This window comes from Cyprinodon variegatus, unplaced genomic scaffold (genome assembly GCF_000732505.1).
Source record: "Cyprinodon variegatus isolate N-32 unplaced genomic scaffold, C_variegatus-1.0 Scaffold174, whole genome shotgun sequence".
In the NCBI taxonomy this organism is placed as follows: domain Eukaryota; kingdom Metazoa; phylum Chordata; class Actinopteri; order Cyprinodontiformes; family Cyprinodontidae; genus Cyprinodon; species Cyprinodon variegatus.
This window is the reverse complement of record NW_015150627.1, coordinates 128,938-155,095: the sequence shown is the minus strand read 5'-3', so window position 1 is coordinate 155,095 and position 26,158 is coordinate 128,938. Positions and strand designations below refer to the sequence as shown.

General features: G+C 37.1%; 1 protein-coding gene across 1 annotated transcript in view; it reads left to right on the top strand.

The window, feature by feature from the left end:
• igf2bp2 (insulin like growth factor 2 mRNA binding protein 2) overlaps positions 1–21,881 on the top strand; it is a 72,550-nt gene extending 50,669 nt beyond the window's left edge. Inside the window, exons 6-16 of the mRNA XM_015378531.1 lie at positions 1,101–1,391; positions 1,535–1,669; positions 6,425–6,547; positions 9,520–9,655; positions 11,721–11,858; positions 12,278–12,346; positions 14,369–14,491; positions 14,904–14,978; positions 15,140–15,271; positions 17,371–17,484; positions 19,746–21,881. Of these exons, the coding sequence (XP_015234017.1) occupies positions 1,101–1,391; positions 1,535–1,669; positions 6,425–6,547; positions 9,520–9,655; positions 11,721–11,858; positions 12,278–12,346; positions 14,369–14,491; positions 14,904–14,978; positions 15,140–15,271; positions 17,371–17,484; positions 19,746–19,844 (1,435 nt within the window). The 3' untranslated portion in view covers positions 19,845–21,881. The remainder of the gene's footprint in view (positions 1–1,100; positions 1,392–1,534; positions 1,670–6,424; positions 6,548–9,519; positions 9,656–11,720; positions 11,859–12,277; positions 12,347–14,368; positions 14,492–14,903; positions 14,979–15,139; positions 15,272–17,370; positions 17,485–19,745) is intronic.
• Positions 21,882–26,158: the final 4,277 nt, after the last annotated feature.

Below are 26,158 nucleotides of genomic sequence, written 5' to 3'. Positions count from 1 at the left end.
TCCATCCATCCATCCATCCATCCATCCATCCATCCATCCATCCATCCATCCATCCATCCATCCATCCGTCCGTCCGTCCGTCCGTCCATCCGTCCATCCGTCGATCCATCCATCCATCCATCCATCCATCCATCCATCCATCCATCCATCCATCCATACATCCATACATACATACATTCATACATACATTCATACATACATACATGCATCCACCAACCCACAATATTCAAAGTAGAAAAATAATTTTCCCTTTAAAAACTGTTAAAACAAAATAAAAAATGACTGAAATGAAAATAGTCGCAGAATTTTGATGTATGTATTATATTATATAATGAGAACAACATTTCTTAGGTGTTTTTATGCGTAATATTAACTTAAATTCAGTAAGTCTACAGAAATCACTTCAGTTAATTATTGTTTATTTTCTATTTTAAGCGTTGTCATTCAGAATGTGCACAGAGGTACAAACTATATTTTTTTGGAGTGACTGGAATAAGTTGTGATTTAAATACCTTAGCATAATTTGTAAAAACAGTCTCTCTAAGACCTCTGTGCAACTGTATGCATATTTTCCACAAGAAGAAGTTTCTTTAAGCTTTCCAAACAGAAAGCTTTCAACATCACTAAATGTGATGAGAGATCATGGGTTGCTTTTGCCTATATTAGTTTTTATATCTATTTATTATTATAAAGTTCAAATCGTATTTTGATTTCAAAGCATGGGCAGATTGCAGGAAAATTGAGTGGAATTATTTCAGTGTCTAAATGTGTGTAGGTAGGTAGGAAAAGTAAAAGCGCTGATAGTGGTAGGTGGGACAAGTGGAGATCTGCTCATATTTTTTTTTTTAATTTTTTTGAACAGCTGAACTTCAAGTTTGTGTTAGCTGCATGCCATGATCATATCAGTAATAAATGCTTAGTTTATATTACTCATTATTTAGTTACACTTTATACAATTGTATTTTTTTCTTTTTTTAAGTAGAATAGCTTAAAATTACAAATTTTGTTAGTTTTTTAAATTACTTTAAACTGTAATAACATTTGAGTGTTTCCTCTCTGTTTCCAGCTCTTACTTAGTCTCCTTCTCTGCATCTCCTCAGTGCCATCGAGAAGCTGACAGGACACCAGTTTGACGACTACTCCCTAAAGGTGTCGTACATCATGGACATGGATGCTGCCTCGCCTGTCCAGGCTCCCCGAACGCGGCGTGGAGGGCGATCCTCCCGGGACCAGGGCACCCCTCAGCCTGGACCGTCGGGAGGCTTTGGGTCGCCCCGTCTCAGACAGCCGGACTTCCCCCTGCGGATGCTTGTGCCTACTCAGTTTGTGGGAGCCATCATTGGCAAAGAGGGCCTGACCATCAAGAATGTCACCAAACAAACCCAGTCCAAGTAAGCTTTTGAAATCAGTTGAAAGGCTTACGTTGTCAAGTTGAATTTTTTGCCCATTAGCAAGAAAGACAAAGCATGATTATTGTACTGATGTCAAATTGAAATCATTTGAAATGTGTGTAATCTCTGCATCTTTCTATCAGGGTGGACATCCACCGGAAGGAAAACGCAGGCGCAGCTGAAAAACCCATCACCATCCATTCAACACCCGAGGGGTGCTCCTCTGCCTGCCAGATGATCCTGGACATCATGCACAAGGAGGCGAACGAGACCAAGACGTAAGCCTGTAAAAAACAAGCACATGTAGCGACTTGCCATAAAGCTATATACCTGTCAGCAGGTTGAACGCATATGCAACCCAACATGGAGATTAAGCATCATGTCTGCAGGGCTGTAATCCCATCCTTTAACGTAAGCCTGCAGACTTTTTAATCTCATTGTGCTCTCCTTTCTGGCCTGGACCACTAACACAGTAAGCATTGCCACCTACCCGAGCGAGCAGGTGATCTCAGCTTAGTGTCCAAGAAATCTAATTGGGTTTGACACTTTTTACAGGAAGCTGCACCTTTTTACGGCTCTTTGAGCTTCTTGGTGTAAACAGCAACCTTTATTTTTAGCATTAGTCCGCTTTTATGTGTGAGCATGTAAACGTTTTAGAGAATGCTAGTTTTATTATTTTTTTTTTATTACATTTGTTTTTTTTTTCATTTGAGAGAAAGATAGAAGCATTTGAAGGAAGCACATTTAAATGCATCTAATTTTATATGTCAGAACTGTCTTGCTCTGGTTTTCGGATGAAGTTTTGGGTTTTTGCAGGTCATTTAGGTATAAGCTGCCATATATAGATTTAAAAAAAAAAACTTAAAGCAAGAACAACTAAAGGGACTGGAGTTGCATTCTGCCTTTATAGTTATAACTTGTAATAAATATATTATTATTGTTCTAGGCAGTGGCTGTTTAGGTCTCGCGTATCTGTGATGGTATCACAGCTTCACTGTTATGTCATATTTATATTTCTGTGGCTTTATTGATCACTGCACTCATTGTTTTAAGATTCATTTTAGATGTCTAATTTTCCTGAATCCAATCTTAAAAAGTTTATTTCATGTGTTGCTAACACTTTATGCACATCTATTTTTCATTTATTTTTTTCATGCTTGTTCATTAGAAGCTTCAAACCATAATTTAAAGTTAATATTCTACTAAATTAATCTACTAATTTGTGCTGGCACACAATAATAATAATATCTATGTTTTATTTAGTTTTTCTGACAAATCATTCACCTGTTGGTCAGTAAAAATAACATCTATATTACACATTAAGCTGTTACACTTCCTAAATCCTTTAAATAATATCCCAGATTAATTCAGTTTATGTTATTAACCGATGTTACCACCACGTGAATTGACCACATTCCTGTTTCCATAGAGACAGCCAAATGGAAAGAATTTTCAGTTGTTTAATGAGGGGGGGAATAACCCACTCTGTAACTATAAATGTAATTCGACATCATATTTTCTTCCCAAAATATCTGCAAATAAATTCACACAAATCGATATCGCAAAATGTTTCTTCTATATTTCAGTCTCATCCTATCAATACACCAAGTGTCCAGCCTTTCATTCTTTTCCTTTTTCGATTTGATGTTTCAATCATTTGGCTTCCATGGAAACAATGAAATGTTAATTTCATTGTTTTTAGGTGGAAAAATAAACCGTCAGTTCTGCCCATATGCATCCTTTTAGAAAATACATGATAAGATGAACTATAAGTGGGAAATCATGAATTATGAAATACTTGCTAAGATGTAAAGAAGTTACAGAGATTTAAATACATGCTGATAAATAATTATCAAGATAAAAGACAAGCAAGTTTATGTTACATTATAGTAAAAAGACAATTAAGAGTGCTGCACATGAGCAAAACAAGAGGAAAATACAAAGAGGAAAGTGCAATGCAGCTGCTTAATAGGAGAAAAAAATGCTAAAACTGATATTTGAAGGTAACAGATTGAAAGATAAAAATTAACAATTAAAATAAATCCCTTTATTGACCCACAATGGGGTCATTCTGGTGGGACAATGAATGGATTTTCTATTCTATTCTAATTAAATCATTTTAATTATTAATGTTTATTGTATAAAATGAACAGTAAGATGATTAGTCACAAAATAATTACTCACATACGCTACGCTAGATAACAAATTTAATTGAATAATGTTTAGACAGCACAATCAAAGCCTCCCAAAAATATATATATATATTTTAATCTCGATTGGCAGCAACAGTGGGTTTCAGTGCTTTTTCTGTTTTTAGAGAGTTTTAGTCTTTTAATAATTTTATCTTACCTTTTTCAATCATGTTATCTTCTTTATCTATATATTCCTCTTATTTTATTTTGTCACTTTTATTTTATTTAAATATTTGTCTTGCCTCTATGCCACTGACATATATATATATTTATTTTTTTGTTTTGTTTCTCATGTACAGCAGTTTCATATTGTTTGCCCCTGAAATGTGCTATATAAAAAAAAAACTTGCCTTGCTTTGCCTTCTATGCATTTACCCAAGGCTTAAATGATTCATAGTCGCCTTGAAATATAGTGTGTGAGAAAAAAAGAAAAAACAACTCCTATTTTGAAAATATATCTATGAACATTTTTTTTTTTACAACCTTTTGTTACCTGCATGTATTTCTACATGTTTTCAATAGAATAATATATATTTTTGGTAATTATAAAAGATTGCTTTAAGACAGTTTTGTTATTATTCTATGCAAAATGAAAGTAAAGGAGTGTTAGTGTTTCAGTTGGTGTAATCTACCTCTATCAGTCAAGCACTAATTCTTCCTTCAAAAATGACAATAACGCCCACAGCTTCAAGATGTGTCAACAAAGCGACACCGCGCTGCCTCGCCTAGTGCCACACCTGCAGTAATAAAACCGGTTGCCCGTGCCGCCCTCCACCCTGTGACTCCACTCAGCCTGAACCCACTGAAACTCAAACCACAAGACCCACACATTTGCCGTACCCTCTCAATACACCCCTAACTAAAGACACTATGCAGCACAGATCTGTATTTACAGATTGCAGACCCTAAAAACACACTTCAGGTCCAGCCCTGAAGAAACCCCCAGCATCTGGCCAGCCTCCACCACACCCCACCACATCCCCTGATATAGATTCACACCCTGTAATTGCCACACAAAGCAGTAATGTAGATAATGCAGGAGTTTTTCTTCTTCCAGTAAATGATCATAATCGTACCATCTGCTCCCAACAGGCCCACAGAGGCAGATGTTGTAAATCAAACAGCTTTAAATATTACTTCAGCCCCGACTTTTGCTATCTTTTTATATAGTTGCATCATTTAGTCAAATATGTCTTTGACTTTAAACATATTAATGCACAATAGGTAAACATTATTTGTAAGTCAATCTTATCTGTATCAAGCCAACAGAAAATGTGACTCACCTTACATTACTTTCAACATACACAACACAGAAAATCTATTATGCACCTTAATACGTCTTGTAGAACCACTATCCTCGGAAAGCTTTTAGACAAACATGATTCATCGAATTCTGGGTATTATTTTTCTTTCTAACATTGATGTTCTTTCTTTAGTTTGGATTTGGAAGTAGTCTCTTTTTAGCATGCAATTTTTGTTTTGTTTCTCCTCATGTCATGAATAAGTACATAAAACAACCAATTTCGACTCATATGATTGAAGAGTATTGAATGTTTTATATGATGTAAAATCTGCAGGGTCTTATATCAATTCATCAATTCATCTGCAGAAGCAAAAGCATTTTTAGGCAAAATGCAGAATCATTATCCCAGCTGAACTATCTTCCAATGGATCTTGTTTGTTTTAAACTTTTGAACCCAAAGGAAATCTTACAAGAATCAAATCAAAACAAAAACCAAGTGAAGAAAACAGTACTTCCAGCTACTTCTCTGCATCTATATGATATAAAAGTGTTTTTTTCTGGTCTATATGTACTAAAAGCTCTGGTTTCTCATGCAAGGTGAGACTCTTGGCTCCCCCCCCTAGCTATAGCTGACGTGGGCTGAATGTGGCCTTGGGGCCATTTGCTACCAGGGTAATGATTCTGTTCAATCCTGAACAGCTGCACAACTATAGTGCACATAAAAACTTTCTTTTTATATATTTTATCCATATTTAGATGTTTGTTTATGCACAACTTCTAAATGGAGATAATAAACTTTAACCTATTGCAATAGATCTTAAGTACGATACAAAGAAGCCGTTTCCCATCAAACAAATGTATTGCTTTAACTATATATATCCGTTTACTCAACCTGCTTTATTAATGGGAAACAAGCTTATTTCTAATCTAGTAGATAAAAAAAACACTCCAAAAATTAAGTAAATGAGGAAATTATATGCTAGTTGTTTAAAAAGACTATTTTTTAATACATCTAAGACTTTTTTAGGTCTACAATGAATAACAGATCTATTTTATAGAAACATTTGTGGTCCATAGGTATACTGTACACCAAATAAAATTACATAATCATTTAAAAGAGTGGATGTTAAACGGGTAAAATTCTCATCTCTAGTTCTATTTTTTATAATATTTAGAAAAAAAAAACCCTGATATTTCCTCCTAGCACAGTAGTTTCAATAAAAAACTAATTGTATTACTGTTGTTTTGCAGAAACTTGTTTGCAACATAAACAAGCGCATGTAATTCTCTTTTAAAAAAGCAAAAGGTGTGACGGCTCCAAAATATTTCCATCATATTCAAGATGCTGCAATCTAAAGGGTTATATTCAATTTCGTTTTTCTAAATGTATCTATCAACATAAAGAGATAAATCATTTAGCTTCCGTATCAAAGTCTTGTGCTTAGAGAAGCATTTGCTATGAGGCAGCTGTCCGCATTCCAGCTCATCCCTGTCATTCCAACGACATTCCTTACACCCTAAGTGAGGTGAGAGCGACACTCAGTGGAGTCAGTCTTCTGTCATCCCATCTAATTTTTTATGTTTCTGCGTGTCTTTAGGACGGAGGAAATCCCTCTGAAAATCCTTGCCCATAACAGCCTGGTGGGTCGGCTGATTGGGAAGGAGGGCCGCAACCTGAAGAAGATCGAGGAGGAGACAGGGACCAAGATAACCATCTCCTCGTAAGTTTGTCATCAGTCATTTACAAGAGGCCGTAGCTTTCTAAATGATGGAACAACTACCGGTACGTAGGATTTAGTTAAATGATTGAAAAATAGAAACAAAGGGTTCAGCCAATGTTTTTGCTAATTAAAATATTTTTTTTTTATTTTTATAAAACAATCCAAAAACAATCACATTTTCCATACTTAATCAGGCCTGGAAAATATTCCAGCCATAGTCCAAACCTTTCCAGACTTTTCAAAGCTTTTCCAGACTCTATCATAACAATGTTTTTGTTCCCATTGATCAGATGAACCAGCTCGTTATTTACCACCCCCTACCTTTGGTCCAGAACAAAACAAGTAATATCAGAATATCAACATTCATTTTCCAGTTTTCCTCCACCCTAATTGGTAAATATTAATATCAGTCTGCTGAGGAGATAAATGTATATGCATTCAACCACAGACTGGAAGAATAAAGTAACTGAGGCTGTATGAACCATTGTGAAAGTCTTGCATCATCGCTCCATCTGCAAACACTTTGCATGATGAGGCCTTTCCAGTGGAAAACATCCATACTGTCCATAGTATAAAATCTATGCTGGATTCAGACCTGATCGATAAGCAGCAGGGACCCAGGCCTGTTTCTGCTCATCCAGGTGTGTGAAGATCTAAAGAAATCTACCTGTAGATTTGAGGCTCAGTCACTCTCTGTATCAGTGGAATGACGGTGAATATCGCCCACTCTTAACCTGGTTATACGATGTACACAATTTGCATCAGACATCCAAGCTCCCTATTTAAGAGCGAGGCTCCCATCCTGCTTGGCTTAACCGCAATCACTTAGCAAAACAGCAGCAGATATATTCCCAATGCTTATGCGTAACAATATTTAGACTGCTCTATTACTGCTTTGTTACAGTATGTTCTGCTTCATGCAGCCACACCCTCCTTCCTGTACGTTCATCTTTTTAGTTTCACCTACTGTAACTGAGCTGCTGAAAGTGAAACTATGTGGAGATGATTAAGACTCCAGGACATGATGTCAGTGAGGAGGAGATTACATCCCATTCGGCAGAGCTTGCTCAACCGGATTTTTTTTTTCTGTTTAGAGAAACCAGCAAACTGGTGAAATATCCTCTGTTGTACTGAAGAAAAATGGATAGAAAAGTGTAAACTGCAGGGTTATACCCAGGTGAATTATTTTGTAGGGAGAGAACTTTAGTTATTGATTTCAAATTGTGCAAAGACTCACATTTTATTGACAGTTGAATGGTCTGTGTTTGTGCTATAAAGGCGTCTGTCAAAGTGAGCATTGATTTTGTTGAATGAGTGAAAGTTTTCATTGCTCTAACCTCTTTTATGAGGTATTTCGTCTTTAAGCAGCGTGCGGCTGTGCTGCAGTTCTCAGGCTGACCTGGCTTCACTCGTTTCGCACAATGTTTACCAGAAAGGTTGCTCTATTCATCCTACACTCCTGAGAAGGGACAGGGAAATGTCTTCAATATCAAAAAAATATCCTGCTATGTCACTTATTTTATCTCAGTTATGTCTTGTGTCCTGCAAACTGCATAAGTGCCAGCTTAATTGTAGGGACAGCATTCGTACAAACAACGAGGTCTCAATGGGTCTGGCAAGGGTCCTTACTAAAATAGTTAACCTTTTTATGTTTTATCAGTAGACAATAATGAACTTTAACACATTTTATCATCTGATAAATATCCCCGAGTGGTGAATTTTTTTCCCCCCCAACTTTTATTGTCATAACACTGTCACAAGTACAGAGCAATGAACTCTCTGCATTTAACCGATCCCCTTGGGAGCAGTGGGCTGCCATTGTTCGGCGCCCGGGGAGCAGTGTGGAGTTACGGGTCTTTGCTCAGCAAGCCAGAGTGGCAGTCTGTGGGAGTGGGGCTTGAACTCACCCATGATGGGTGACTTACCACTTGAGCTAGTCAGCTGAATGTCTGTAAAGTGGAGGAAAAATAATACCAGCTTAAAAAACACACAAAAAAAACTAAAATAAAATAAACTGTCTAAATCCATTCAGGACTTACAAGGATTTTTATGACCAGTCTTCTTTGCAAAGCAGTTCAATCTGACTGGATAAAAAATGTCTGCAGATGTCAGATTTTCTTAATGCTTCGCTGCAGCATAAAGCTGCCACCGCTATGCTTGAATGTGGGGTTGGACTGTTGTTTAATTTTTTTGTTAGACATACATTTTAATCCTTCTTAATATTTTTAATTTGTGCAGTGCATTCCTCGAATTACTTCAGGTTTTATTCCCCCACCGGAGCTGTTATTCCCTGCAGCTCCTCCTTGCATTTTTGTGTTAAACTGTCCTATCAGTGGGATGTTTGACTCCCAGATATTGAAAATCCAAACTGCTTTAAACTTCTACTGTGTTCCTCATTCTCCATGAGGCTGAATGTTCTCTTGCAAACCCCTGAGAACCTCACATTTATGCATTCAAACTGAGGTTAAATGACACATGGGTCACACTTATTAATGAGGTTGATTTAGCAAGCAATTGTATTCTTTTTTTTTTTTTTTTAGCTGTGTCAAAGTTAAAGGGTATAAGTACAAGTGCACATCAAATTCTAAATTTCTGTTTGTAAAAGTAATTGAAAACCATGTATTTTTTAATTTTAATATCCTACCTTGCAACCATTAATATCACTGTGTTGGTCTGACACATAAAATATCCGTGGATTACATCCAGTCTGTGGTTGTCATGTTACAAAAAGGCAAAAACTGCATGGGTGCTTTTGCAAGTCACTGTTTTAGTCACTAATATCATTTAAATGTCTACAAAAACACCCCACCTTAACATGTAGCCTTAATTGAGTTGATTCCAATTGTATTTTAAAGGAAATCTCTTTAAATATCTGAGTTTTGAGAAACTGTACACATACAATCAGGAACCCTGGAGCTATTTAGAGTATTTCTGTATTTTCCTATTGATTGTGTGTGCCCTCTCCGTTTCAGGTTACAAGACTTAACTATTTACAACCCTGAGAGGACCATCACAGTGAAGGGAAGCTTGGAGGCTTGTTGTAAAGCCGAGGTGGAGATCATGAATAAGCTGAGGGAAGCCTACGAGAACGATCTTGCTGCTATAAACGTAAGCCCAACACTTACCATTTGCAGCCCCTTTGTGCTGTTTCTGTGTTGCCCTTGTGGTGATTATGACTGTTGGATGACTCACACAGACTGACAGGTGAGAGGTGAAGGAGATCGGGGGGGGTTTGACCACAGGATGATATTAGCTTCCCCTGTTGTGCGTTACCGCCAGCATTAGTAAGGCCTGCTCTGTAAACAGATAACAGTAAACGATCGCTGAATAGCTCATTAAGCGTGTTGAGTATTTGAGCGCAGCTTGTCTCCGTGTCTCTGACTCACACTCCCTTCCCTGCTGTGTGTGTCTGTGTTCCTGTTGTAACACACCGCGTTTCCCAGCATCCATCCGATATCTGCAGGCCGCTATCTCAACCCGGCTCCTCTTTCACACCGGCCTGTGACATCAGCAGCCGCTGAGGTCAAGCCTCAGACGAAGAGAAGCAGCGGGGATGTCACGCACTGCATCCTCTCTGTTTCCGGGCTGATGGGAATGGATGGACATCAATGATGCTCATTATGACCAACGGCTCCAAAGCCAAGGAGAGGCACTGGAGATCTTTAGGCTAATATATGAGGTCCGTTAGTCCAACTGCTTCTCTGTTACCATGTTTGCTTTACTCTTTAAATTATTATGAGGAAGTATCACCCAGCATGCAGCTGAATGGCTCTGGCTTGCTTTAGTTGCCGTGGCAGCTGACAGGTTGAGCTGTGTGTGGGGAGTGCCACCTAGCGGTTACCTTTGAATATTACAAATAAGATCCAGCGGAGTATTCAGAAAGGAAAGACGACAGAGAAAACTGGAGGATCCATCCATCCATCCATCCATCCATCCATCCATCCATCCATCCATCCATCCATCCATCCATCCATCCATCCATCCATCCATCCATCTCAGTATTGGGTCCAATTTCCAGATGGTAGAATTGAGAGAAATGGCTGCTTTGTGCCAATTAGCCTTTCAGAAGGTTGCTATCTAGGTTTTTTTTTAAGATAACTTAAATAAATTAGTAACATTTTAATTTGAAGACAACTTTAACGTATAACAATTGTTTTATATTTAGCAATGAAAAAAAATAATCTCCTACCGAAACAGCAAAGGTTTGATTTAATATTAAATAGAGAGGAAAAAGTTGTGTCCTTTCGTGCAAAAGTAAACTGGTGCCATTTGATCTTCGATGACATCCTCCTCTACTGCACCTTTAACCATTTATAGGGTAAATTGCCATTTTTGATTACTTGCATACCCCTTATGAATGGAGTCCCAACCCCCCCCCCAGCCCTCAGTGAGTTCTAAAAGCACAAGACTTTTATCTAGCCATTAAGCAAAGATGCTGCTACATGTCTGTACATGTTAATTTGGCATTTGACCAATTAAATGAGTCCTTGATGATATATTACCTACAGTAAATTCAATTTGTAAGAAGTTGAGAAAAAAAAAGATAAAAAGCTAATTGAACAGTTCAAAAATAAAGTAAAAAGGTAATTGAGTTAATTTTAAGAAGTAAAAAAACTTGTATTGCCTGTATCAGCATTAATGCTCTATGGTTATGTTGTAACAAAAACAAAAGTTGTTTCTTTCACTTTGTGACTATTTTTCATGATTTTAATATAGAAGCACTTTGGTTATTTTTCTTAATATATTAGGGCAAGTGGCCATTTTTTGTTATTACATTGACCTTCATTTCTGCCATCAAAATATACATGTTTTTTAACTTTCTCAAAAGTAATAAGGTTCTGTCCTTCAATAACACTTTTGGCTTTAAATGTTGAATTTCAAAGTATTTCAATAAGTGCCCCATAAAGGGTTAAAGACAGCTGAATGCACAGCGCTGTTTGCACAGTAACTTTGAAGCTAGAAGATCATAGGTTTAAATTCATCTGGGACCCGTCTGTATTTTGAGTATTCTTCCTGTGTGTGAATGAGTTTTCTTTTGGTACTACAGCTTCCTGTACCAGCCTTAAACAGAATTGTTGGGTTAATCAGTATCATGGTCTCATCCCTTTTTATTATCTTATTAAAGGAATAAGATAATTTAAATAATCAGACCCTCATAATTCTTCATTTACAGCAACAAGCCAACTTGATCCCAGGCTTAAACCTGAACGCTCTGGGCATCTTCTCCTCTGGTCTGCCGGTGGTGCCTGCTGCTGCCGGACCACGTGGTGCAGTGTCCCCTGTAGCATCAGCAGGATACAACCCCTTCTTAGTAAGTCCTCTCTATTTTGTTTACTTCCATAAATGCCGTAGGGACGGAAAAATCCTTAAATACCTTTTTGGATTGGTTTCCTCTGTGTTTGTTAGACATTGTAAATCATCTTCCCCTAGAAGTGCCTTCAGGCGGCACTACACTGTTGACTAAGGTCCTCCTGAATGATGTAGATTGAAACAAGCAGAATTCCCCATCTTATGTGGAAATGAGTCAGTTTGTCTGTGAAACAAGGTCTCCACTCATTTCCCCTTGTAAGTGGTGTGAGACACTGTGCTAGAATGCACAAGCGTGCTTCACGGTCAAAACGATGGGCGTGTGATTCACCGTGAGTGTGAGCCCTGAAATCCCCCTCAAGAGTGAACACAGTTTATGTTTGTGTTAACATGTAGTCTGACGGGCCTGTTTATCCCTTTCAGAGTCACTCTCCACATCTCAGTGGCCTGTACGGGGTTCCTCCAGCAAGTGCCATGCCCCACCAGCACTCAGTAGGTTCCCTCTCCTCTTGCAGCTTCAGCCATCGCTGTTAAGTTTAATCACTGTTTGGTATCATATTACAAAATATATGCAACAGAGATACAGTGGATAGTAAAAGAGTTTCAGCAGCTAAACAAAGATTTTTTGAACCTTGAGTATTCAACCATCGGTTTATGACGTTAAGCTCAAACACATTTGGGAAGGCCCAACTCTGAATGGATGTTAAAACAAACAAAAACCCTAAATAAAGGATTTTAACGTGATATAGTGACTGACATTCGGCCAAGATGCTGCAGCGTAACCTTAAACAGACTGTCCATTGTTAAAACCCTCTACTGTGTCTAAATTTAAACAGTTCAACAAAGTAGATCATTTCAAAAATTCCCTACAGGTCGCAATACGTTTTTTTCCCTCTAAAAATATATTAATAAGGATTTTAAAACAATTTTCTTGCTTTTTTCTTTTTAATGTTATATATATTTTGTTGACCGTTTAAAAGAAAACAATTACAACATTAACTTAACTGGGTATACATCATTGTTAATTACTTTGCTTGTAGAGTGTCCATTTTTTTTCATTTCTTTTCCAATTGTGGTCCTTGTAGCCTCAGTCTGAATGTTTGTTTATCTTTTAGGAATATGTCTTCTATTGTAGTTATTTATCCATTGCTGATTTGATGATACAGTAACCTTCCCCCATTTCCTTGTGATAATTTTTGTTGCTGCTACCAACATTATTTTTACCAAATATTCATCAGATGAATATGACAAGGAAATGGAGGAAGATGAATAAAACCATCACAAAAATTACATAAAAACAGAACTTTAGGCTTTAAAGGAATTGCATATCCCAAAACTTGGCACATGACAACAAAAGTATTTCGGGCATTTTCAAAAAAATTTGTGAATGTTCAGCATCTGTTTCTCCACATTCTCTCCAGTACTTCTGTTGCTTCTGCAATTGTTTGCTTTTTAATTTTGGTGTAATAAAGAATCTTAGAAGATTTTTCCAGGCAAACTCTCTTCATGTCTGAACTGGTAGTCATATGATGGAATTTCCACATGTCTAACCAATCCAAATACCGTAATCAATTTCAATATTAAATTCCTTTTCCTATTTTAATTTCACTTTTTCGGTTGTGTGTTTATCCTTGTTTATCAATTGCTTTATATAATGCAAAGATTGTTTTGTCTTTAACGGTCATATTAATCATCTTTTCTCCGATTTGATAATTTAACAAAATGGGTGATTACTAGAAAACTAGTTTTAGACCTCTTTATTACCTGTTTCTCTAATTCCTTGCTCAGTTTACTTTCAGGCTTTATATTACCAAAACAGATTATTGATTTAGGGGATTATTGAGTGACCATTCTAAAGGTCTTTTAAAGCTGATTAGTTGTTTTTTGTTTTATGCACGTGTTGTAAATAAGCATCTAAGTATGTGTTGATGGAGGTCAGATAAATATTAAACTGGATCTTTCAGTGTTTCATTACCGCAATTATTTTTACCAAGACATTAAAATTACTTCCATTAAACTTTGGGGAAGAAAAAAATTATAATTCTAGGAAAATAGTACTGGAAAGCAAGAAGGCAATTCTTAAGGAGCTGCAGCCAGCATAATAAAGCAAACGACCTGAAGGATGATGCCTGTCTAATATCTGGTACCAGAGGTTTGCTGACTGCTTTTCCAGCAGTTAAAAACCTCCTATTCAGACCTCTGCCTTCCCTGTATATACAAAGAAGGAATAGAAAATAGCTAAAAGCTAAAAGGAACTGTTAGATAAATTTGAGATATTAAGTGCTTCCTTTGAAGGAAATTCTGTATATTTAAGAGATGTAAATAATAGGCCATTGCAGCTTCTTATTGAGGTAGAGACGATGGTTTCTGCTGTTTCTCATCACCTAGTCAACTGAACACCAGAGATTATTTTGTTTGCAACCCAAAATTATACAATAGTTTTACAAAATTCACTTTTTGTGTGCTATTTTTTAAAGTTTTTCTGTGTTACTGGTCCCTTTCTCTTTGGTTCAGCAACAGGCTCCAGAACAGGAGGTCGTCTACCTCTTTATTCCCACTCAGGCAGTGGGGGCCCTGATAGGCAAGAAGGGCCAGCACATCAAACAACTCGCCCACTTTGCAGGAGCTTCCATCAAGGTGGGTCTGTTTGCATCACCTGCTCTTTAAACCATAGAAACTTTGAGAATGGCGTTAATCTTCCTGCAGGATGGAGTTCTGCAACGTGAAATAGACGTGCCATGCCTTTTTAAAAAAGGATATCACCAATCATTAAAGGGATGTTGTTCTGTTGGGAATGATTGCGGTCTGAGTCAGCAGCACTTCACTGACCGCAGCCTGGGCAGCTTTTGTGATTAAAGAGCAGATGACTCGAGAGATGGGCACGTCACATTATATAACTAGAGTCTTTATATTGCATTCGATGTGTTTATGCTTTATGCATTTTTTTATATTTGTCATGATGATTTTGGGCTAAAGCACTACCTGTGAAGCCAGACCAAAGGAATTTAAACATGAGTTTTTCTCCCTCATTTCATTGTGATTTTCTTAGATCGCTCCAGCAGAGAGCCCAGATGTTGCTGAGAGGATGGTCATTATTACTGGAACCCCAGAGGCTCAATTTAAGGTAATCACACAAGCTCAAAGTAATTAAATCAAAAAGAAGAATAAGATCTCTTTTAACAGGAATGACATTTGTGACATGTGTCATAGTAAACTGCAATGGAGCGTCTTGTGTCCCCATCTTCCCCAGTCTCTCTTTGTCTCATACCCGCCTTTGTATTCCAGGCTCAAGGTCGGATATTTGGGAAGCTGAAAGAGGAGAACTTCTTCTCAGGAAAGGAGGAGGTCAAACTGGAGACGCACATCAAGGTTCCCTCAAGTGCAGCTGGCAGAGTCATTGGCAAAGGGGGCAAGACGGTGAGTACACTCTTTCTTATGCAAATAAACCTATATGGACATGATTAAAACCTAAATTTTAACTCCAAAATTCCTTTTTTTTGTAGTCAAAAGTTTAAATGCAATATGCATTGACAGGGAAGTTAAAAAGGACCCATCAAATAGGGGACAAAATTGATTTAAATGTCTTTCATTAATACAGGATGACCTAATTACATAATATTTAACTTAATATACCGTAGAAATTTGAATCTCAACCACATCGCAACACAGCCTTCTCTTATGAAGGGGTCAAAAGGGACAAAATGTTATAGTTAACTATATTATGAAATAGATAAATGTTCCCTTAAATGCCTCATTAAAGAATTACATGCATCATTTATTTATTTAGTGCATCATTAATAAATTAAATGTTCGATTAAGTTATAAAATTAACAGTTAAATAAATTATTGTGCCATTAAATAATTAAATATACATTTTATATGAGGACATTAAATTATTACACTACATAATTTTTAAATAAGTTCTTGTGAAAACAGATTTTTTTTGTTCCAATCTGTATTCATTTATTCCACGGTGTGGATGCAGCAGACTCGTCATGCATGATTTGAATTGTGAACTTGACCCACCAATTCAGTGACTAATACCCTTTTTCCACTGGCCGAAAAACCTGTTTAAACCCAGGAACAATTGGCTTTTAGTGACAGTAGGAACATCTCAATGATGTGTGTCTACCTGGGTCAAACCAGAATCAGAATCAAGTTTGTTGCCAAGTAGGTTTGCACTTACAAGGAATACTATATACCATATATAGTATATAGCTGTATAATATAAACGCAGTAGACTGTGCATTAATGTAAGGCAGGAGGTATAGAGATGCTACATCGGTGTAGCTTCTAGATTCTGAACAGGGGAGGGAGAGAGGTAGTGTCAGCGTCACGGGGGTTTCTGGGCCTTTTGAGAAAGCTGGTAGCGGATGGGAAGAAACTGTTCTTGCGGCGTGAGGTTTTGGTCCTGATGGGCCACAGCCTCCTACCAGGGGGAAGTGTCTTTAATAATTTGTGGATGGGGTGCGAGGAATCAGTCACAATCTTCCCTGCTCGCCTCAGAGTCCTGGAGGCGTACGGATCTTCTAGAATTGGAAGCTTGCAGCCAATCATCTTCTTTGCAGACCGGTGACATCAATAACGCTAACCCAGCGTGATGGTGTCACCAGACACACAGCGGTTGGGGGATAGAGGCCAAACAACTTGCCAGCTAGAGGTTTCACCAAGCTTTTTTTTGGCCAGTGGGAAGGGAGCCAAATGTCGATTGTTAGCGGGTCGACCCATCTTTGATTAACCTGAGTTAACACGTAATTTTCAGTGCGAAAGAGGCTTTAGATTAGTCCGTTTCATGTGTGACTCTGACGTCTGATTGGCTCCTTCACACTGAACGAACCACGATGGCTTCTTGCTAGTTTGCAATGACTCTTAGTTCCATATTTTGCCAGAAAGTGCATCAATATCTTTAGTTATGTGTAATGGGGATAGCAACTTTCAGACGGGAACAACATTAGCCCCGCATTCTGACTAACACTCGCTCCCATGTAGATATTTCGAGCTAAACAAGAAATAAAAACGGTGTTTTTATAAATAAAAGGATGATGTGGAGTAAGAGGTTGTTCTGTTCATAGTGGTGGGGGATGCTCATTGTTCACCAAAACAAATCTGAAAAAACTAGTTTGAAGCAACCAAACCTTAACCATTTGATCGCTGCCATGCTTCAACTATCCTGTACCCCAGCTAGTACTATAAAACCTAATCTGCTGGTAATAGTTTTTATTAAAATAGTCATAACAAGATCCAAACTCAACCGTATTTAATTCAAAACTACTATTCTATAAAGTTGGATTTATGTCATTTTTCAAATTAAAAGCCAGATTTATGCCGCAAGCTCCTTGGTCAAAAAGAGCAAAAAACTAAATAAAATAAAAAGGACAGCACTACCTCACATCGTCATTAACATGACTTGTAGGCTTGAGCTGAATTTCCCTATGAGGAAAATTGAAATGAAAAATGTCTGTTTTGTTGTAAGTGTGTGTGTGTAGGTGAAATCTGATTCAGGTTGTTTGTTCCAGGTGAACGAGCTGCAGAACCTGACGAGTGCGGAGGTCATTGTACCGCGGGACCAAACTCCTGACGATAACGACGAGGTCTTTGTAAAAATCAGTGGACATTTCTTTGCCAGCCAGGTACACAAACATCAATATGATATTTTGCAAATGTTACAACATCCTGTGGTATTTGACCCAATGGGGGCATTTACACAACCACCAACAAATTTATCAAAAGATGAGCACAAAACCTAATTTCAGCACTATGAAGCTAAATGAAATAACAAACAAAGCAAAAATAAATGAAAACGATGTTGCAAAGACACACACCAATGTTAGTGCAACTCGGTTCTATTAATGAAAACCCAAACCTTGCACTTTCTGATGTGTCAGCATCAATGGAGGTTTCTGATATGGGCCACATGCGCAGCTGCTGGCGGAGGGGGGCAGTATCACCACGCTAAAGGCGAAAATCCCTGAACCAGCCCATGAAGGGGAATGACTAGACTTATTTCATCAAGCGAAGAACATAAACTCAGTTTCACTTTCACTAATGTAAAAATATTGTTCCCGGTTCATAACTACTATTCACTATCTACAGCTTTTCCATCTCCTGGTGGTTATGTGATTAATGGAAACAGATTCTATTGGCTCTGAGGGTTCAGAGGACGTGTCAGTATAAGTATTTTGACAAGACTAAAAAAAGAATCCAACTCATTTAGTCTAATATCCACCTTACATAGCTAACATTTTTTCAAATCTAAATATTGATGCATCAGGATATGTATTTTTAAGGGCAATAACTTTCTGTGGTGTCCATGGATATAAGGACAGAAAATGATGTTTATCAGCTGTTTTTTTGTTGCACTTTTTATGTTAATAGTTGTAAAACTGTCTCTTTAGGGCAGAAAAAAATTGGGATAAATTAGCATTTTTATAGCTGTCTCTAAGTCCGATAATATTAGTTAGTAATATTGTTAATAATTAGTTATTTGAGGGTTTTTAATCTTTTAAATATAGAGAACTGCTTCTCTAAAAACATACTTTTCAACATATTTTACCATACTTTTATTTTTAACTATTTCATAGCCATTATTGCCCAATGTAAATCAATGAATTAAGTTGGGATAATGAGTATCTATGTGTGGCTGGATTTATTTACTTTAATATGAGTTTATAATGGCAATTATTATTTTAATAGCAAGTTGTAGCTTTGGTGGTGTAATTAACTATTGTTCCACTAATTTCTGCATGTTGTGGTGTTCAAAAAAATACATCTTTTTTTGGCATTTGACCAATTAAATGAGCCCTTGAATGATATATTACCTACTGTAAATTAGTTAACAAAAGTTAACAAGTGAAGAAAATAGGTAAAAAGCTAATTGAAAGGTTAAAAAGTAAATTTAAAAAGTTAATAAGCCTAGTTAAGTTATATTTAGGTTTATAAACAAAAAATATAAGTGCCAGTACCAGCATTATGCCTCTAAGATTATGTTGTACCAACAAAAAGTGTTTCTGTCACTCTCAGTGTTTTTCATGAATTTTGTTTATAGAAGCACTTTTGTTATTTTTCTTAATTTATTCAGGCAAGTTCTTCTTATTACATTGACATTCATTTTTGCCACCCGAATATCCATATTTTTTTTAAAGTTCCAAAGGTAATAAGGTCTTATCCTGCATTCCAATAACACTACTGGCTTGAAATTTTGATTTTGAAAGTATTTCACTGAGCGCCCTATAAAGGGTTAAAAATATTTGTGCAAAATATTTGGACTTGGTCTTGTTGACTTCATCCCTGTTGGTCATATGTTCAAGATGATGAGTAAACATGGAATCGTGTAGGTGATATCATTTTTTTTACAATTATTTTTTTTTCTAATGGTTGAGGAAAAAAAAAAAAAGAAAGAAAAGACTTTGGCATTGAGAAGAATTTAAAAGTCATTAAATCAGACTTAAAACCAGCTCATATCTTAACCAAAAAGGTCAGCACCATTTTTTACAGTTTTTCAGTTTATTCATTCCAATGGAGCCATTCCCCTCATTTTATTTTCTTACAAACAATAAATGTAATGTACAAGTTGGAAGTAATAGTCTTTCAGGCAGCAATACTTAAAGATTCATTAAGAGGTATTGAAAAAGGTTGCCTGATGGGACAAAAATAGTAAGACACTGGGCGTATTAAGTTTCTATCTATGAAATTACATTAAAACGGTTTAGTCATCAGTGTCAGAGGTTAGTAGACCTCCAGACAATGTGTCAATGTGTGGCCTTTTTTTTTTTTTTTTTTTACATAGATTTTTTGAAAGGAAACTAGTATTTGAATGTTTTTCATGCAGGGTAGTTTGTTTTACATTTTGCATGTACCAGATTGTCACCAGTCTGTTTGTTTCCTGCCACAGACTGCACAGAGGAAGATCCGGGAGATCATTCAGCAGGTCAAACAGCAGGAACAGAAGCACCAGCAGGGCGCCGCCGTGTCACCGCACCACTCCAAGTGACCCGGCCAGGCGGCTCCAGTGGGCACCAGCCAATGAATGTAGCCCTCCCAAAACGGACAGAGACTGAGCCAGACTGAGGCCAAGGCCAAGGGGGATGTGCAGGGCAGACCAGCAGCGGCGGCAACGGGATCAAAACCAAAGAACTTCGCTACGGGGGGAAACAAGTGAGAGCCAAAGGCTGAGGGCATTTAGTGCACTGCCAGCCCTGCAAGAGCAGACAGAGTGGGAGAAAACATACTGATAAAAAGACCAAAAAAAAAGCAACACATAAGAGGTGGGAACTGCATTAATTTGAAAAAACAATACATCTTATGGGTAAAAAATAACAAACAAAAAAACCCAGGATATGTCGCCCTGCATAACGTTTATCTCTTTAGTTGGACTAACATAGGCCTCAACTGATCAAACAAATAAACCTATTAACACGAGTGCATACAAGGCATTTTGGATTGACAGCGTGAGTTAGAACAAGAGCGACTCCTCTTTATGAGAGTATCCTTAGCAGTATTAATGCAGAGTAGAGATGTATATTGATACACTGAGAGTATGCACTGTTTTTTTTTCCCTCTATCCGAATGACAGAACCAACCTGGTGCCGTTTTAAATGTGGGAATCTGTTCAGTAGACTGAGCTGAAACAGCCACAGAAAGCGATCGATTTGACCCCCTTTTTGTTTGCTGAATTTAAAATCCCTGAAAGTAAACCTGATGAATGGTTCTGAGTTTTTTTAACAAGCCTGTGTGTGTGCCAACGCAAAAGATAACGTCCCCCTCCCTGCTACTCTCACTGTTCATTTCCCATGCTTTGCTCTTTTTCTTTATAAATTCTTTCTGCTAATTTCTGCTTTCATTGCTCTCATCTGGCATTGTGTTCTTATTGCAAAGGAAGATTTTTTTGCCTTTAGCCTTTTTGAGAAAAAAAAAATTGATTAATAACTGCCACTTTCTTGTTAAAGAAAGGTGAAATGAGAAGAATTGTATCACCCTCCATGCAGTGATGTCCTTATATTAAGAAGAGGCAATGACGATCAGAAAAAATTAAAAATAGATCAATCGCGTCTTAAAGAAGCTGCGCACCTTAGCTAGTGAGCAGGTAATCATTTGTTTCGAATGTGCACTGTCACACGCTTGGCCTTATGGGACGTCACAAGGGTCAACATGAAGGGGTTGAGTAGAGAGCCCAGAAAAGAGGACCTTGTTAGGGTGGGAGGGCGAAAACACTCATGGGCTTAGAGAACAGGCATGGGCCGGTAAATAAGAGATAGAATATGCTGTCAACACGTTTTAAAACAAAAAAAGTATTTTATGATCAAATTTCTTTATTTAAATCTACAAAGCAGCAAGCCATTCTACTGCTACTAAAATACTGTTACATATATTTATTATTACAGCTTTATTAAATATTATCTATAGCAAATATTCTATATTATGTAGATATATAGTACAAGGGGGGAAGTTGAGCTACTTTGTCCTCTGAACAGCCAGAGAAAACTCAGGTCACACAATCATTTTCTCGGATGTCTTAGATAAAAATAAGAGACTTTGGACAAGTCTGGCTGTAACTGTGTGAATATTATTAAAGTTAGTTTTGCTAGTGTCAGAAAGGTGCTGAAAATAATCATTAAAAGCACAATAGCTTTAAGCAATTTAGAAATGATCTTTTTTTGTTCATATTTTAATTTAGAAATGTCAGAGTGGAGACTATAAACTTTTCACCATTCCATTTGGTGATCATTTTGCTGCCTCAAACAGCATGTATTCAGCAAAACTAAGCAGATAACCGAATAGCTCAACTAAGTACAGCTAGTTTGCCATTTTCTACTCTTTTGAGTTTCATCCTATGCTATAAAAATGCAGGATTTAGAAATATTGGTAGTCTTTCCAAAATCTCTGGGTTAAATGTCAAATTTTTTTAGGAAACTGCAATAGTGTGACAATATAAGATCTGCCCCTAACTAGTTTTTGTAGTTTATGACTTTTTTCCCCTGTAAAATTTTGGTGAATGCATTGAAGGAAAAACACTTTCAGTAAAAAAAAATGCATTTAATCACATTTTCAGTTCCCCAATTTCAGTAAAATAGAAGGAAAATAAAAGACAAAGAACAAAACCATGATAAAAGCAGGTAATAAAGCAATTAAAACCATTCCATTCGTTAAAACAGTTTTGATAAATTTTTGAATTAAAAAACCTTTCTTGTGTTTAAAAAAACATGCAAAATAAAAAAAATTTATTATTAACATTTTTATTTAAGTTTTTTTTTAATCCCATCATACTTCATTGTTAATAATAATTTATAATTTCACAGCTGGAAGGAAAAAAAAAAAAAACATTTTGAAACCTAAACTTATATATCTAATTTCATTGTAATTCTTGAAGAGAAATAAGAATTATTCTTTTTTTTTTTAAACGGAGATTGGGCCCAAAAATGAAGAGTAGGAACAAATAATTTATAACTGACTTTATAAAGGCTTGATCCAGGTAACCGGCCCATGCCTATTGGTGGTTGGGAGGAAAGGGGCGGGGCTTGGCACCGTATGACCTGTGGTACACACACAACCGCAAACCTGACCGCATTGGCGTTTGGCTTTAACCCTCTCTTTGTCAGGGAGCTTTCTAAGAAAAAAACGGCATGACAGCTGTGAATGTACAATATGCAGCCTTTTTTTTTTAGAACACCTCACCTCCTGCCGTGTCCAGAAGGCCGGACCTGCCACACAGACTGTCACTCTCCCCTTCACTCTTTTAACCCCAACTTGGCATTTTTGAAGTAACCGTTTGTGGCCGGCCGCCTCAGTGAACACTCAGGACTCGCAGGTCATGGTGTCCTTTCGTGCTTTACTTTGGAAAGACAGTGGAAGCTTGTTGCCTTATTTTGTCACCTCTTAAACATCACCCATCAGCTTCATCTTCCAGACGCAAGGTTATTGCCAATACGCACAGCTTCCTCCGTGTGTGTCTCTGTGTGTGTGTGCGCGCACGTACGTATGTGTGTATGTATATATATATAAAAACAGAGTAATATTTATGAATCTATTTTTTCCTATTTGTGATGAGATCTATTGATAAGAAACGAAAAAAAGAAAAGTCTGCTTCTGTTTTTTCTTTCCCTCCCTCAATGGGACACTGCCATATTATTTTGAAGGGAAATGTTTATTTTCTTGAAAACTAAGACTATGAAAAATAATATAATAAGAAGAAACGATAAAAACCTGAAAAAATACAAGTCAAGTGAACCACGGCGTTAACTTTGGTTGGGATGTGAACAGTGCGCATGTCAGTATTGTGATCTACCTCAGGCTTCAGGGTACCTCAGTCCAAACTTTCATTTACCCCCTTATTTTCCACATTTTGTATGCCTTGTTAAATGATTATTTTGAGCATTTTTTTTTTTTTTAGCAGAGAAAAAAAAAATCTGTACACTTTCAGATCCAGCTGACTAGTGAAACTTTGCAAAACAATAATCCGCTGGACTGTGTTTGCCTGGACGCCATGCAACCTCTAACGTCCATTTTGTTAGAAAGGAATGAAGCATGGGATTTTTTATAGGGTAGATACCCGAAAGATCTTTGGTAAGAAAGACAGAAAGATACAAATCAGCTAGAAACTAACCAACTATACCTCCTGTTTTTCCCGACTTGACCTTCAGGTTTTTGTTTAAAAAAAAATGTAAATGAAAAAAAATGACGTTCATTGATTTGTAAGATATTGATAAGTGTTTTATACCAACCTGACCTAATCTCACAAGTTCCGTTTGATAGAAAAAAAATCACACATAGCAAACCGGATCTGATTTAGAAGAGATCAAGAACGCCGCAAAAATACACTGACAGAACCCTTAAACACGTTATAAAACCCAAGTCTGGAGTGCAAAATGTCAAAACAAGCCTAGTCGTTTGAAATGTCACTGTGCACGACAAGAAAAAAAAACTGTATATCTGTAAACATGTACAATAGAGCCACACATACAATGTTTTCTGTCGTTCTATAACATAAAGCATGGCGGGGGAGTCTAGAGCGCCACAGCTTTCCTTAAACTGACCTCCTAATTTGAATTTGGTGATATATTTTTTTGTGCTGTACATTTCAGAATCACCTCTCTAAATCCATGGCTGACTTTAGATACTAAAAAAATATGTGTGGTGAAAAAAAAGGAGGTAAACAAGTCATATAGTTGAAGTTTTTGTTTTAGAGCAGATTTCGTTTTCCCATTTGTTCGTGTAGGACAGCAGAACTTTAGTCTTCAGATGAGGTGGATCATTTTTGTCCCAGTGAACACAAACTTGCAGTACTATATTAAAGGTCTAACAAACTCACACAATGCCTGAGGCTGTTGTTGTTGCCGCCAGCCTCCCCACAGCCGGTACAGTACCTCATACTGATGATGAGAGCCCGCCAGACACGATTCAAAGTAACCCAACGCGACTGAAATGCAGTACGGTGCTCGGACTCCTCAGACAGTCTGCTTCACCTTTTGTAGAGCATGTTTCAGAGAAAAACGGCTTTTCATTGTAGCACTGATACCTCTACTGCTGCTTGCAAAGGTATTAGCATCCCTTAAACCTTTAGGCATTTTGTCACGTTAAAACAAGAAACTGCAATGTGTTTTATTAGCAACACAGGATGCTTCATTATTAAGGTGATTTTTAAGTCTTTTTTCAAATTCAAAATCCTTAAAAACTCAGCTATCTGTTGTATTTAGTGTTTTAGAAAAGATCTACTGTCTTTGCATGCTTAAAAGAAAAATAATTCAAGGTTCTCAGGTTGGATGAAGAGCATTCATGAACATGACTGAAGCTCTCTTTGTCCATGCTTTGGAGACATCATCCAAGAGGCCTAGTTTTATCTATTTGTTAAAAAAGATTTCACAAATGAATATCACTGCAAAAATGATAAAAATTGATTTCTTAAACTAAGTGTATTTATTCTTAATTTTAGTTGGTAAATTAGATGATCTGTCAATGGAATGAGTATGATTAGGCTTAAAATAAGGTAATTAGAAAGTATGCCCTTGAGATAAAAGACTCCAGTTGTTTTTTTTTCTTACCGTATTTTAAGTTTAAATTGCCTTATCCCATTGGCAAAGTGTCTTATTTACCTGCTCAATTCAAGAAAAAATGCACTTAATTTGAGAAACAGAATTTTTTTGCATTGTACCACCTAAAGCTTTGCTAAAAGAGATTTGGAACAACCAAATACCCTTTTAACTGAGGATCAGAGAAAGAGGATAAGGTGGAATCTTAGGTAGCAAGAGTAATTATCAATGTAGGAGCCAGAAGAAGGAATTTCAAATCTTTGTTGCAGTTTAAAAATGAAGAAAAAATCTATTTAAATGGGATGAAGGCATCAAAGGGAGGCCAGACTGACCCGAGGGAGCCAAAGCTGACATAAAAGACTGTGAGAGGTATTCCAAAAAAATGTCTTCTAACCTGTTAGAAGACATTTTTTTGGAAACTTTCTCAATTCTCAATTGTGAGAGGTACAGTAGCAGCCATTCAAAATTTCCCCACTTTCCTTGAAGTGCCAATGGTTGGTCCCCTACAATTCCTTTTTAAACATCAATCTTTGTACTTAAATACCCTTTCTGTCATGATTTGTGGACATTATCTAAAGAGAAACACCATCTCCTGGTCAGACCCTGTAATTCAGTGAAAGGGTGGAGTAAATAAATATGCACACACAGGAGAAGGAGGGGGTCACTCCAGGGGCTGGAAATTGGAGAGGATTTTGCTGGGAGTTGCAGGAAAGTGGGCGTTTGGCTGGGAAGTGCCATTTTGAAAGGCTACTACTGTATATATGTATATAATAAGGCTGAATGGGGTGGGTGACCTCTAAATGCAGTTGGTTTCATTAAGTTTTATTTAGAGCTATCAGAGTTAATTGAGCTTTATAAAAAATCACGCAAAACTTTTCATACTTGCTTACAAAACACTGAAAAATCTGTATTAATTTCCATCGACTTCACTAAAGCCCACAGTAGTGTTACCCTAATATGAAAGAAAACAGAAGAAATTTCTTGGTTGTAACGTGACAAAATGTGGAAATTTGTTTTGGAAAAGGTTGAATACTTTAGCAGGGCACTGTAGTTTGTTATCTTATCCTCTTTGGATACGTTTCATAGATCATTTTTGACGTTGTGGCTCTTTTTCCTGCATTGCAGAGGACTCTGCAGGCCTCTGTCTCTCTCTCGTGTTTTTGGCTCTTTATAGGCGCAGGTTTCCCTCCAGCTGGATCACACTGACTTCATCGCTTTGAGAAAAATCATCCTGGATGTTTACATGGTATGAGGTGAAACCTGCAAGGAGCGTAGTAACTTT